General features: G+C 40.0%; 1 protein-coding gene across 4 annotated transcripts in view; it reads right to left on the reverse strand.

Annotated features, from left to right (window-relative positions):
• The window catches only part of CPVL (carboxypeptidase vitellogenic like), a 203,573-nt gene that overhangs the window by 79,602 nt on the left and 109,176 nt on the right, over nt 1-14,795 (reverse strand). For all 4 annotated transcript variants that reach the window (XM_019031138.4, XM_004045233.5, XM_031012685.3 and 1 more), the window contains 2 exons: nt 1,057-1,179; nt 533-664 (listed from right to left, as the gene is read on the reverse strand). In XM_019031138.4, coding sequence (XP_018886683.1) covers nt 533-664; nt 1,057-1,179 — 255 coding nt within the window. The remainder of the gene's footprint in view (nt 1-532; nt 665-1,056; nt 1,180-14,795) is intronic.

Raw genomic sequence — 14,795 nt, forward strand, 5'->3', positions numbered from 1 at the left:
TAAGGATATGCACAAATACCAATGGCCCTTTGTAAGAGTTTCAAATTACTACACTTTATAATCTTTGTTCCTGACACGTGTGTCACATGTCATCTGTTACACACTGTGGTCATTTCTCCCAGCTGAAACCCTGTTTGTGGATATAAAACTCTTCTACATGGTTTAGAGCAGATGGTGAAGCATATGCCTCTACTTCCTGGGTTGCCTTTCTTCTGATTTCCATATGATAGAGTCTGCCTTGAGGGCCTCCACAGCATTTAAAGAAATCAAAACGGTTAATGAAAGACACAGTTAGATAAACACTCCAAGATGATCTCAGGCTTAAAATATAGCCAAAGTAAATTCAAAGGAACACAGACAGTCCTTTTCTTCATTATGAGGCCACTCAACTTGCCTCCCGATCTCCAATGGAATAACAGATATACCTTCTTAACAAAAAAATGCCTGAGCACCAAGGTGTTCCTGCTCACCCGCCCTCCCTCCCCAGATGGTTTTAATTGCTCAAGGGCAGCACAGGGCCCCCAGAACTCACTTCAAAGGCCTCAAACCAGTTCTGCTTCCTGATGTGTTCTATGCATTCATGGCACTGCTTCTGGAAGTACTTTTTTTGCTTCTCATCCAACAAGCCAATTTGGTACAGGAATTCTGCATAGCCCCCTATAATCTGAGGACAAAAAAGACACACGTCAATGTGACAAAGGGAGAGAAAGAGACCTTAAGGAAGCCCATTTGCTTGGTGAAATAATCCTTTGTAATTGTTAATCTTGTGCTGGTTAGCCAAGTAGGATAATTACATGCACACACATATACACCCCACAACACACACAACAGAACACAACACAATACAAACACACACACATTTGCACTGACAGCCAATGTAAGCTGACAAAGTAAATTGATACGTTGAAACATTTGGTAAAAATTAGGAGATTTAAGTCATAAAGTCAACTGGTGTTTCCCTTATCAAGTTAGACCTCTAAGAGGAGCCTTCCATCTGATAAAAAGGCATTTAATCCCCCTAAGAGACAAAATAGAAAGTCAGAAGGAGAAACCTACTGATTCGGGATCAGAATATCCATCTCCAATAGCAATTCCTTTCAGGTTGATCTTCACCTCTCTCACAGGGTTGAGGGAATGGATGAGGTGTGCAATGGCTGGCACATATTTCCCTGCATAAGACTGAGAAGGACAGATGTTGAAATGGTCAATCACAAATGGATGCTAGTAAAATTAAATGTACTTAAGCTAATTAAAATAACAATGAAGGAGCAATCTTTACACATGAGGTATACCATCTGTTTCTTAACCCCACATTATAGATTCCATAATAGCAAAAACCTCTGTCTTCCAATTCTTTTGTCGTCTCAAATAGCACCACATGACATGCACAGGTTCGATGCACAAAAAATCACAAGTGAACATGTAATAAGTGAACATTCTAATTTCCTTCCAAAATAAAATAACTTGGGAGAACACAATTCTGCCATGTGTTAGGCATCTCTTACCAGAAAGCTCTATTCAAAGATTAGAGGGAAAAAAGTCTCAAGTTTAAAATTAAGATTTCAAAATCTGATAATGCTGCAAATTTTGAAATCAACATGTACTAAAGGAATAGGAGAAGCAGAAAAGGAAAATAATATTTATTGGCCACTAAAATTTTCACTTGAACTCATCTCTATTTCCAAACTTTTCCAGCACAAGGTCCTTTTTCCAGGTCAGAATATTTTGTAGATATATTTCCCCTAACAAACATGGTAACAGTTCTACTTTAAGACTGTGCTGGAAGAGCTACTATTGACTCAGCAATATTTTTCAAATAATTTTGCATTTCGCATTCTTTCCATCAAAAGTTGCCTTCTTGATATCTCCACTTGTATGTCTAATATTAAACTGCACATGTTCAAAATAAAGCTCCCAATCCCCAACCCTGAGGCAGCCTCCCTTTCAACTCATGTTAATTCTGTTTCTCCGCTGCTCAGGCCAACAATCTTGGTGTCATTCGTTGTATCTCTCTTTCTCTCGTATTCCACAGAAGTCAATCAGCCAGGCTTGTCAGCTCTACCTATTCTAACAAAATCTGTCCAGAGTCCAATGTCTTCTCACAACCCCTTCTCCATCACATCATCTCTGGCCTGGATGACTGCAGTAGACTCCTCATTGGCCTCCTTCTTTTGCCCTTATCCTTTAATGACTTCCCATCTTCCCAAAAGCAAAGGCATAAGGGCTGACATGATCTGTTCCCTTCTCTACCCTCAACCCCTGCTACCCTCTCGCTCATTCCTTTCCAGCCCATTGGGTTCCATGCTATTCCTTGCACATACCAGGCACATGTCTGCCAGGCCTTTGGACCAGCCATTCCCTCCACCTGGAATGCTCTTCTCACAGGCCCCCATATGGCAAATTCCCTCAATGTCCTATATTTTTTCTTTCCTAAGTATTTCCTTAATACTTATCATTCTCCAACAAACTTTTACTTACTTATCTTATATACTGTTATTCTCCTACCCATACTAGAATATAAGATTCGTGAATACAGGGACATTTGTCTGTTTTGTTTACTTGAGTCCACTATGACTGATGTGTGTATTTGTTAGTGCTCAATAAATAGTTGTTGAATGAATGAATCTTAAAATGAATCTACAGACATCTGAAAAAGAGCAATGCATCTATGTTCAAAACAGACTAGAGACATTATGTGGATACCTGTGAGTTCACAGACCCTTCACAGCATCTCCAAGGCCCTCCAGGGGTCTGTAGTTCAAAGGCTGGGAACCCCTGAAAGCTCTTATTTTATCCACACCATAATCATATGCTGAAGATAATCATTACTCCCATTTCAAGATGAGGACACTGAGGCTCAGAGAGGTTAAGTTGTAGAGCCAGAATTACACCTGAGCTGACCGACTCCAAAACCTAAACTCCTTCCAAGCAATGATAAAACAATGTCATTTATGTAATTTATCCAAGATCTCCTCATTGATACAGCTCTCTTGTGCAATAATAATTATTTAGGTAAAGTATTGAATCAAAGCAATTTATCCATTCATACTTGTAAGTACATTTTAGCTTCCTTGTGTAATATAAAGGTGTGTTCATATGTCTGAAATTTGGTTTGTTGTCTAACTGTGCTACATTCTCTTGTTAGTGACAATAAGTGAACATTTATCAAATACAATTTCTGTAAAATGACAAAAAAGCACATTTCCCTGAGTAACCATTTTACTGGTAAAAATGTATTGTTATATAGTCTTTATTCAATGATAGTTTATTGGGCAATTCTTCTGTCAAAGGCATTGACATGGTTTGCCTCTGTGTCCCCAACCAAATCTCATCTCCAATTGTAATCCTTATGTGTTGAGGAAGGGATCTGGTGGGAGGTGATTGGATCATGGGGACAGTTTCCCCCATGCTATTCTCATGATAGTGAGGGAGTTCTCACGAGAGCTGATGGTTTTAAAAGAGCCAGTTTCCCCTGCCCATGCTCTCTCTCTCTCTCTCTCTCTCTTGTAGTATCTTTACGGCAGCGTGAAAATGAACTAATACAGGCATTATACTAGATACTTGAGGAGACACAAAAATGAATAAAGCACAAAACTTGCCCTCATAAAGGTCACAATTTCTTTCAAAACTATATTATGGAAACCATGACTGACACATGATAGAGCAAAGTTTACAATTTCTTAGATTAGAATTTCTATAATGTATACATTGCCTAGCACAAAGTAGGTAAAAAAAAAAACATACTTGATAAATGAACGACTTATCTGGCATTACTTCTAAATACTTTTCCCCTATCAGAAATTGGTACAAATGCTAAAAAGTTTATCTTCCGGTGATATTATCACTCCAATTTTCTTGTTATAAGACCTGGTAATAAAACATCTCTCTTGAACCTTTCTGACATGGAAGGGCACGTACTTTAAGTTGCTAGGTAGGTAGTCATGACAAACGTAGGCTGAAACATCTGCATTTTTATGGCACTTTCCCCCAGTGACCATCATGTGTATCTGGGTATCTGGGATATATCCAGGCAGACAATTAAGAAGGAACACCCACTCAGTTTTTGAGCATTACTATGAGCCAGGCTACCTCACCTACTTTAAGCCAATTTAAGATAAACATTGTTTTCCAATATTTTACAGTGATGAAAACAAGGGCCCGTGCATTTCATTCACATGCCTGGCTGGAATTCTACCCTGGCTTGGCTGTCTCTGCAGCTCCCCTTTGTCATATCTAATTGCATTTCAGTCAATGAAATCTTTTCTATTGAGAAGATACTCCTTAAAAAAAAAAAAAAAAGCCATCACTGACAGTCAATGGTCCTGGAATACACCACGGGTCTGAGGTCCCCCAAGGTGGAACTACATCTTGGGTTTATCTACTCCAAGCTTGCTAAGCTGATCATTTATGAAAAACAAAACAGATGAGTAGTACTATAACCATATCCAAAATGAAATTCTTCAATATTCAGTCCACATCTGCCAACCTCACAGTGATGATCTTTACTTTTTTTTTTTAATTTGCTAATGACTATCACACTTCCTTGCTTTGTGTCAGTGTGACAAATCCGTCATTGCCTTTTTCATTAATCATTCCATTGGTTGAGTGACTCAGGCTGTCACAGAGAAGACAATTATAGAATTATTTTTATGGAAAACAGACACTGAAACATTGTAATAAAATTTCAGTTATTTTCGCTCTCCTTGTTGAGATAGTTTTTTTTTTTTTTTTGGCAAGATCAGACTCATTTATTCTTCTTGAATCATTTATTTCTCAATTTAATGATTCTCTGACCGCCATTAAGTACTTCAAAAGACAACCAGGTAATAAATCAAGTGTGTTTTATTTTACCTCATTTGCCTTTTCCTGTATATATTTTATAGAACCCCATATTTCAGGAGAAGAATTTAGGTGTGACTGCCTTATGGATTAGAAATCAACTAAATGGTCCCTTAGGCTTATAACAGTGATTCTGTAATTTTATGAACTATTGCTTCTTTTGTTCTGAGTTCTAATGAAAACAGCAACAACAACCAGAACTCTTGGTCCCGTGGCTTCTCTGACCTCCCCATGGTGTTCGCCAGTGTGGGCAGCAGCTGGTCAATGAAGCCCCTGAAGTCTGTGAATTAACACTAACCTAACATGGGATCAGACCCTGGTCTCATAAAAGCTCAGAGCAATACCAAAGCAATTTTAAAAAGAAAGAGGAAAAGTGTGGCCAGAAACTAACTGAACACATATTATTTTAGGATTTGGCAGTGACCTTCGAATGAGAAACTCAGCCAGATAAACATAACACATCTAACAGAATTCAAACTAGGTTAGCACTCAACACATCAGAATTTTTAGGGTGCCCTTATTATTCCTTTCTAATAATTAAAGGAGCTTCAAGCTGCGATTTCCAGCACTGCTCTTACTTGGTTAATTTTTCCCATGGTGACCATATTTCGAGCTCACCTCCAACAAGAAGGACCAGAGGTATTAGGGTGTGTTTGTACATGCTTGTATTTGCTGGAGCTTAAAGAGGCTATAAACTTCCAATTCTCCTACTACATCAGAAGGATCTCAGAATTCAGCTCTCAATCTTTTATTTCTCCCAGGAGAGAAAAAGGCCTCAACATCATAGTTGAATAGTAGTTTTGAATCTTGGTTTGCGATTTTTTTTTCCCAGCCTAATGGAAATCCCGTGAGGAGCACGTTGTACTTGTAAAAATAGAGAGAATGCAATGTTTGGTTAATTATCCAGATGTGTAAAAACACAATGAAATTGGATGTAGAGAAAACCTGTAATTGTGTCTTTTGCGTGAATCTCTCTTTTCTTATATGTTTCAACAACATTCACAGCCTACTTACTGTAACCTGCCATTTGGTTACTTTCAAGGAAGGGAAAAAGATTTCATAGCTAAAGTCCAGCTTCAATCAGCTCCTCCAGAGGAAAACAAATAGTGTCAGAGAATAATATTAAAATGGAAACAATGTCCTCTTACAGAAATTTCACATATGGTAGCAGTTACTATTGTTTAAGCTACTCTCAGTTGACTACATTTCTCTGAAGTTTAGTAGAAAAAAAATAGATACACTTATACACTCATTCTCTGCCTTGCTTCTAGGTACACATTTCATGGTGAAAAAATTCAGAACTTTGTCAGTGATAACGAGCAATGGCTTTTGAAATGAGACACAGCTAAACTTAGACACAAAGTTTCACCATCCACAGGCCTTAGTTCCTATCCTTTGCCTGGCAGGTGGAAAGAGGGAGTTGTCAACTTCAGCAATGGTACACTGAGGACCCTGAGGGTCATTCTAAGCTCCCTGCCCTGCTTGAACCCCACTCTCCCCAGCTACACAGAACTAAAAAAAATCCTTCTTTGAAGAATTCACTACTGGGCTGGTGAGAGCTCCTTTGTATCCCCAGAAGGAATCAAGGCACACTGCCCTTCTGGAATCAGTCATATCATTCCCTTGTTCTCCAGCTCATCCCAGGCACAGACTACAACAGAGCTGCCACCCATTTATGGGAGAAGACCAGAGGGAAGAAGACAGCTTCAATGCCTCACAGAGAACTTTATACACACACTGAACACCCCAGGAAAGCCACAAAACCTGGTGAAAACCTCGGTGTAATGGGCACCATGAGGGCAAGACTAGACTAGGGCGACCTACCTTGGCTTCATCTAGCCTAGGGTAGAATCTTACTTCCTCAGTACCATTATTTTCTCTGAAGAGAGAAGTGTGGCCTTAAAATGGCCAGTTTAGAAAATTAATGAATGAGGAAAGCTGGAATTTCAGTGTTGTGGTAATCGCTATAACTTCCTAGACATTTCTAGACCATGCGTCATCTAATTTCAAGACCATACTGCTGCAATTAAAAAAAAGAGCCTTCCAACAAGAATATGACTTTATCAAAGCATCTACTTCTTTTTTAATATGGGCTTAAAAAGAAACTTGCAAAATCTACAGGCATAGACATATAGCAAAAACATTTCGATCTATAGCCAATTTTTAGTCACATAAACTTATGCAAAAACACATGCTGCTTCCCAAATGATATATTCTTATTTTCTATTGAGAAGATACTCCTTAAAAAAGAAAAAGCCATCATCGACAGGCATAGGTGAACAAGATGCATCCTTTTCCCACCTACTCTGAGTTCAGTGCCAATTTGGAGAAATCCAGCTTCGTGAAGCCAGGTGACTCAATGAGATGAATAAACCCTTTTGTTTAAAATGGAGACTACAGTTAATTTGACTTTTAAATAAAGAGTCTGAACACACTGGGCCGCAGTCGACAAACTGAATCTTTGTTTGCTCACTGTAGATACAATTCAGAAGGATGAAGCTGCATAATAGATGTAACTTAGCATCTCTCATTCTCCACCTAAACATCTCATCTAATCAGGTACTATTTATGTCTCTATGCTGCCTGCTCCAGCATGGTAATTCATTTCCAACAAAGCTTATAATGACTTCTGATTTACTCATATTCTTTTCCGTGCAACCTCAGTATATATGTATTGATTTGATTTGGATATGCTGTCCAAAAGCCAGAGATCCAACTTGCAAACATTTCCATATGCCCTTGTTCAGTTCTTCGGTTGCAGCTTAAACCTTGATTTTTGTAATATTAAACTCATTAAATAGTCACAAATCCATTTTCAATTCAAAAAGAAAATATTGGCAAGTGCAGATGAACATAACTGAAAATAGAGATTTGTCATAGGTTCAAGAGTTAAAACAGCTTGAATGCTATCTAATAAAATTCAGCAAGTTCCAAGCCTTGAGAAATAATTGCATTCCAAAGACTTCAAGTCCTTATATCACTTGAAACTTCCCCTTACTCTATAAAACTTAATGATCAAAGCCAAGTCTTTATGATTAAAACAGTCTTGGCCAGAAAGACAGAGACATTCAAGAAGCTAGAGAACTTCTTTTCTGTTTGTGTAAGGTTGATAACCTTAGAGATTCAGCATAAAATATGGAAGGGGATGTTTGACTCCCTTCTACACAAAGTGAATCTGAAGCAGGTCCTAGAGACAGTGCAAGTTCAAGGTGAGAGCACCCAGTTTGGTGAACAAGCATTTTGGTGAACAAGGCTGCACCACTAGCTCATTTCTTCACCACCATCTTCAGGCTCTGGAGTCTGATTGCTTAGGTTCCAATGCTGGCTCCTCCACTTTCTGGATGGGTGACCTTGGTAAGGCATACCTAACCTCTCTAAGCCTCGGTCACCTCACCTGTAAAATGGGAAGAATAATCATAGCACCTATTTCATAAGGCAGCTGTTAGGATTAAACGAGGTAATGCATAAAACAGTGCTTAGCATGATGTCTACCATACAGTCCATTCTCAATAAATATTCTCTAGTAAAATCTACAGATAAAATTGGTGAACTAGATGTTCTTGAAGTATCACTTCTAGCCATCAAATTACATGATCCCAAGCCCAGGCTAACCGGATGATGGTACAGGCTTACATAGAATGCTAATTATTATAGGCCTACTTCTAGAATCGCTCTCCCACCCCACCTTGGTTGCCACCCCTCTGTTTGCATGTCAGTGCTTGAAATTACCCTATTACAAATATCTACCCATCAGGTAGGCTCTGCTCTCTACTCAAATGCAAACATGTTGAGAGTCCACCCTATTGGGTTTAATTTATCAGATCCTTTCTATGGAACAATGAGCTGATAACAAGTCAGAATGGGGGACAGAAACAGAACAATCATGATACAGATGGAAGAAGCATGGAGAAATAGAAGCTGTGCACAATAGACTGAGGAGAGGATGGCTGAGGTGGGAAGATGGCCCTGGAAAACAACGGAGGCCAAAGGAGAGTCCCCAGGGCCTGGGACATAGTACAGGGAGAGAAGGGCAATGAAAGGGAGGCGAGAGGAGCAGAAAAGATCACTATTGGGTACTGAGCTTAATACCTGGGTGATGTAATAATATGTACAACAAACCCCTATGACACGTGTTTGTCTATGTAACAAACCTTCACATGTACCCCCAAACCTAAAATAAAAATTTTAAAAAAAGAAAGGGGCTGGGCGCAGTGGCTTACACCTGTAATCTCAGCACTTTGGGAGACTGAGATGGGCGGTTCACCCAGTCAGGAGTTCAAGGCCAGCCTGTCCAACATAGTGAAACCCCATCTCTACTAAAAATACAAAAATTAGGCGGGCATGGTGGCACGTGCCTGTAATCCCAGCTACTCGGGAGGCTGAGGCAGGAGAATCACTTGAACCCGGGAATTGGAGGGTGCAGTGAGCTGAGATGGCAATGCTGCACTCCAGCTTAGGCATCAAAGTGACACTTCGTCTCAAAAAAAAAAAAAAAAAAAAGTAGGTGAAAAGATGCAGGAAAGAAATATCAATATTTTTATTTTATCTTAAGGCAGCCATGCATGAACTCCATTCTATAATATTCATTAAGCACTGTGCTTAGTATTGAATAAAAAACAAACATGGTTCTCGCATACTGGGAGCTTGCCACCTAACCCAATGGGCCATGATGATTTCAATAAAGGTTGTCAGACACTGTACTTCCAACAGAGACTTCACCCATGCAGATGAAGATAAAGTGTCCCATTAAGCTCCCTAATTCATTTTTAAATAGCTTCAAAGTTTTGTCTCTATTGGGTTCTCAAATAAATTATGGTTGCAAAACTGTTTATAAAGAGAGTCTGCCCGTTTTTGTTGATGGAGAAGAGATGTCCTGTTTTAACCACATGCCCTGCTAGTTTGGAAGTGTTCCCATCCACTGCCACAACCTCCCACATGCACTGACTCTTTCCCTTGAGCGGCACATAAAGCCACAGGCTCAGAGAACAATGGGCGGCCCCCCTGATCCTGTCACCTGCCTGCCTTCCCGTGAGGGCTGTTTTGCTTTAACTTCTACCTGGGCTCACGTACAACTGAGAGGATGCTAAATGTGTCTGTGCCTCAAGAACAAGGGCATTCTCACTAATAGTTACTGGCTCAGAAAGGATAACACTTATAAAGAAAGTTAATTATGGGAATTAAACACAGCTTGTTTCTCTTTTTGAAGTATGTTTTTTTCATGCCTTGAGGAGGGTGATTTACAGACACATTTGTCTCTTTTTAGAGAAAATTAATTCCAGTTGGTGTTCTGGGTGGAAATGAAGAGAAGGAGGAAGAAGACAAAGCAGCTTCTCCCCTTTCCTTTGCACTGAGGGCAGGCCCACGCCACTTTCTCTGGTGTGGCCACACCATCGTCCACACGGTGAGGCAGGGAGCCTGGGGTGGGTCCTGACACATTTTGCTGCTGTCCATATAAAAAACAAGCACAACTTCTCATGTCAACTGCTAAGCTCCATTTTTTTTTTTAGACAAAGTAACTATTGCTTTTAAAAATGATTTCAAAATAATAGACACAGAGTAGAGGGGGAAATGCCATATCCCAGCAACGAGTTAGCGGAGCTTCTATTAACACTTCAGCTCTTGTCTACAGGCATTAGGCTGTATGCTTGAGAGTCATAATATATTAGCCCAGCTTTTCAGCATGAATGGTAATAATAGTCATCATGTGTTGGGTACTCACCACAGCCAGTCACTATGCTAATATCTGAGGAGGGTTATCTAATTAAATGCTCAAAACAACCCTATGCAGTAGGTACTATTATTATTTCCAGACTGCTTTACACCAAATCAAGGTTCTGAACAGCTGCTCCAGACCCCTTGAGCATCAGGCTCCTGTCATTCATAGCACACAAATGTGAAGATATTTAGGTCTGGTGCATTTACATTGAAAAGCAGAAAACCATTTCTGAATTTGTGCATTTATTTTTTGAAGATGGCTCTACAAACTCAGCAGCACTATTCAGCTTTCCTAAGAGTGTGAGAAAATTAAGAGTTTAGAAGAGAAAGGAATTTTCTTTCTTGAAAAATCTAGAACAATTTTTTTGTGTGTGTGGTGGCAGCAGCGAGAGGGAAAATGGGTAGGTATTATGTTAAAACTGCAATTACATACAGATGCTTAAAGAGTGAGTCTAGATATCTGAATTTGAACTTTCTAGTAAAGCAAAATATCCCTGGAAGTGATCTAATTTAACAACTCATCTGATTGTTAAATGAAAAGCAGAGGCCCAGGGAGGCTGAAAGACTTTCCCGAAATCATCCAGGGAGGAGCAAAGCCAGCCCTGAATCCCAGGTCTCCTAATGATTAATCCAGAATGCCTTCCACTTCTCTTTTCTGCCACATGGCCTTAAAACAGAAGACAACCCAGATGGGACAAACTAGACTGAATAAATATTCATAATATTCTAATATTCATAATAAACCATCAAGGCATCATTATTTAGTGTTTTTTCTTCTGGAAAGAGCAGTGCCCCCAGACTGAACGTATCCCATGTAGTTCGGGGAGGATGATACCTCCTGACAATGGCATCTCTACCTCACATCTTCCTTCACCACTCAGAAGGCACAGGTTTCCTTAAAAGTATTCATCCTGGCAGCAAGGAAGGTAAAAAGAAAACTGTCCTTTTCTACACACATTAGGAAATTATATGCATAAAACCACAAGGCAGATGTGAAATAACCAAGTCAAATTTTTCATCTGGGATTTGGCAGCTTTGCCAAACATCATGGTTTGTATCAACATCAACATCATGGTTAACAACATCACCACATTATTTCCAAGACAAGGCATTACACACGAAGTAGATCACTCTTCTGTGGGAGGTGGAGAATGGGCATTTTCCAGGGTTGTTGCCAAATAATGGGAGTGTCACTTCCTATTCACTTCCCTAACCTGGCTCTGAAATTGGTTAAAAGACAAGGAACAGGCAGAAATTACCAGGAGAGGTTCTAAGTCGTCCTGACTGCATAACTGGCTTAAAAAAACCTAAAGTGTAGTATGCTAATCAGTCAGAACATCCCTTCCAAATAGCTTATAAAGAGAAGAAAGAGAGAAGAAGTTGCTAGTTCCAGTTACTTGCCATTCCCATGGAAAAACTCGGACCATTTTTCTCTTTCCCTCCCTGAAAGTGGACATTGCAGATGTGCTTGCCAGCATCTTTACAGCCCTTCCTCTGGCATCATCACTTGGATCTTCCTCTGGAGACCACTCATTTCCCACTCTCAGGCCTTATGGTTCGGAGTGTGAGGGCCCCCCATCCTGGTCCCTACCCTCCCAGGGTGTGGAGTGGGCCTCAGGCACCATTCTGGCCAATTTGTATATTCCAACCACCTGGGTCCAGCTGGTGGTTCTAGGATAGGCATGGGATCCAAGTGGATCATCTGAGATTCATGAATCTGGAGGGCTGGAATTACTGGGAAAGGGAAGTTGAATGGATAGGCTATACCTGCCCTGGGATGGATGGAGAAGCAGGAGTACCACATGAAAAGAACTTGGCTGAGAATGAAACCAGAAAAGTACAAAGCCAAGTACATAGATCAGGAAAGAATGACAGGCAGAATCCTGATGACAAAGTAAGGGCACCCAGGTCCAGCCACACCTGACGTTAAATCAATCAATGCCCTGTTTCACTAAAGCTGCTTTAAATAGGGTTTCTGTCACTTGCAACCAAGAGCCTTAACTAACACACCCTTATTTATCCTTCAAAACCCGGTTTAATTGTCACCTCCTTGGCCTTTCCTGAGGATCCCACACTGAGGTAGCTACTGGTACCTTTCCTGGGGCTATTAGTCTTTACAGTTACTTCTCTAATTTTTTCCTTAACTTTTTTTTTCTTTTTTCAAGACTCGTGGATCAGAGATAATATTTCTCTAATTGTGCCTTTCATCTGTATTGTAATTATTCGACCTTCAGATTTAGGGCAGAGTCAATATCTCATAAATCACTGAATTCCTAATATTTGTCCAGTGCCTCAAACATAGCAGATACTCAATATATCTGTGCTCAGTTGAATTCAATTCTAAATGTTCTTTCAGTGAACACTGGACCCTCAATGGTTTCCCATTACCGTTAAAGTCCAAACTCTGCCACAGGCAGCCGGGCCCTGCAGGATCCACCGGCCTCTTTCTGCTCAGCTCCTACCACGGCAGCTCTGTGCTTTTCCTTGAACCTGCCAAGCCTGTCCCCACTGGAGAGTCTTTGCATTCATTGTTCCTTCTGCCAGGAAAGCTCTTCTTACAGATACTGCAGAAATTACCCCACCACATCATTCAGGGTTCTGCTCATTATCTCCTTGTCGGACAATCTTATCCAAAATAGCACCTCCTTCACTCTCCAGCCCTTGCCCTACTGCATCTCTTTCATGACACTTGTCACTGCCTGATGGTGGTACCTAGCACATATTTTAGTTATCACTGCCTACCTCTCTAGAATGTAGGGCATGGATTTTTTGTTGTTTTTCAGTGTTAGTCACCATTATATTCCTAGCACCTAGAACTGCACCTGTGTTCTCAAATGATTGGCTGGTACACATTTTTAAAATAATCTTAAAAAGGACGAAAAAAGCAAACCCTAAAACTGAAACCAACATAGACAAATGAATGTAACTGTGTATTAAATTTTAACATAATCTCCCTTAAAAAATAGAATTCTTTTAACTTTTAAACACAGTACTTTGATTATAGGTGTGTAGTGAGATACAATTTAAGGATAAAAATCATTGCAGCAAAAAATATTAAAAGTAATTTTGATGTTTCTTGTTGGTAATGGTACTCATGTAGTAATTCTGAAACCATTTTGGGCATATTGTAAAAGCAATCAAAAGAGGAAACACACTGATTCCATTAGGAACCACAGCCCTCAATGTGGGAGAAGGGGTAAACAAATACAGAACAGAGAAAAGAGAAGAGAACCTTGTGGTATGGAATTAGAATTATGGGTATCAGTATGAAGTCATTTTGTTTCCTAGCTCTGCCCACAGACAGTCTAAAAGCAATGACATCCCAGCAGCAATGGGCCACTTAGTGCTTAGCACTTGCTTTTTAAATGCCATTCCCCAGGAAAAAGAAACAGCATTCTGTGAAGAACTGACTGATTCCAAGGCTAGGGCAGGGAAAGTACAAGAAGTACAAGATGCTTCTGGAACATACCTTTGTGTCAAAAAGCAAGGACATGCTTGGAGGCTAATGGGGACCGGTCAAAAGGGCACAGGAGCCAACTGAAGGGGTTCCCAGTGACCAAATTTAAAGCAATGTAAGCATCAAAAACAATAAAACAAATTTTAACAGATCAAATAGAAATAACAATCTGTGAATCCACAGTACTATTTTTAAAAGTAAGTAATAGGAGGAAAAGGGAAAAATCTTCCCTATGGAAGAATGCCAGGTGATATCCACAGAAAGATACATTACAAAAATCACCATTTTATCACCCCCAGTGTAATAACTGATCCAGACAGAGATCAGTGGATGCTAAAACTACTGGATGGCATTTTTTGAGGAAACAGTGTTTGAATGGTCTTGAATTATTAATTAATTACAAACATAAACAGGTGCCTTCACAATGGCAAGATCTGGCAGACACCACCTTGACGCAGTGATCCAGTTTAGCATCACCAACAGTGGGACAAACTGACTTTATGTGCCTCCTGATGTGACACACCAGAAAGTACATACCATCTATGTAATGATCTTGCTCAAATGTTTTGACATAACCTAAGCACTGAGGAAAAAAATCAGACAAATTCAGAATACGGGACATTCTACAAAGCACCTGGCCTGGACTCTTCAAATCATCATCATGAATGATGACAACAAACAAGGCAGGTGACTGAGCCTACCTAGTGCACCCATGGTAATACGTGAGCATGCATTGGGCCCTGGGATTTAAAAAATGTTATGAAAGGGCTGGGCGTGGTGGCTC

Source organism: Gorilla gorilla, chromosome 6 (assembly GCF_029281585.2).
Source record: "Gorilla gorilla gorilla isolate KB3781 chromosome 6, NHGRI_mGorGor1-v2.1_pri, whole genome shotgun sequence".
NCBI classification, from domain to species: Eukaryota; Metazoa; Chordata; class Mammalia; order Primates; family Hominidae; genus Gorilla; species Gorilla gorilla.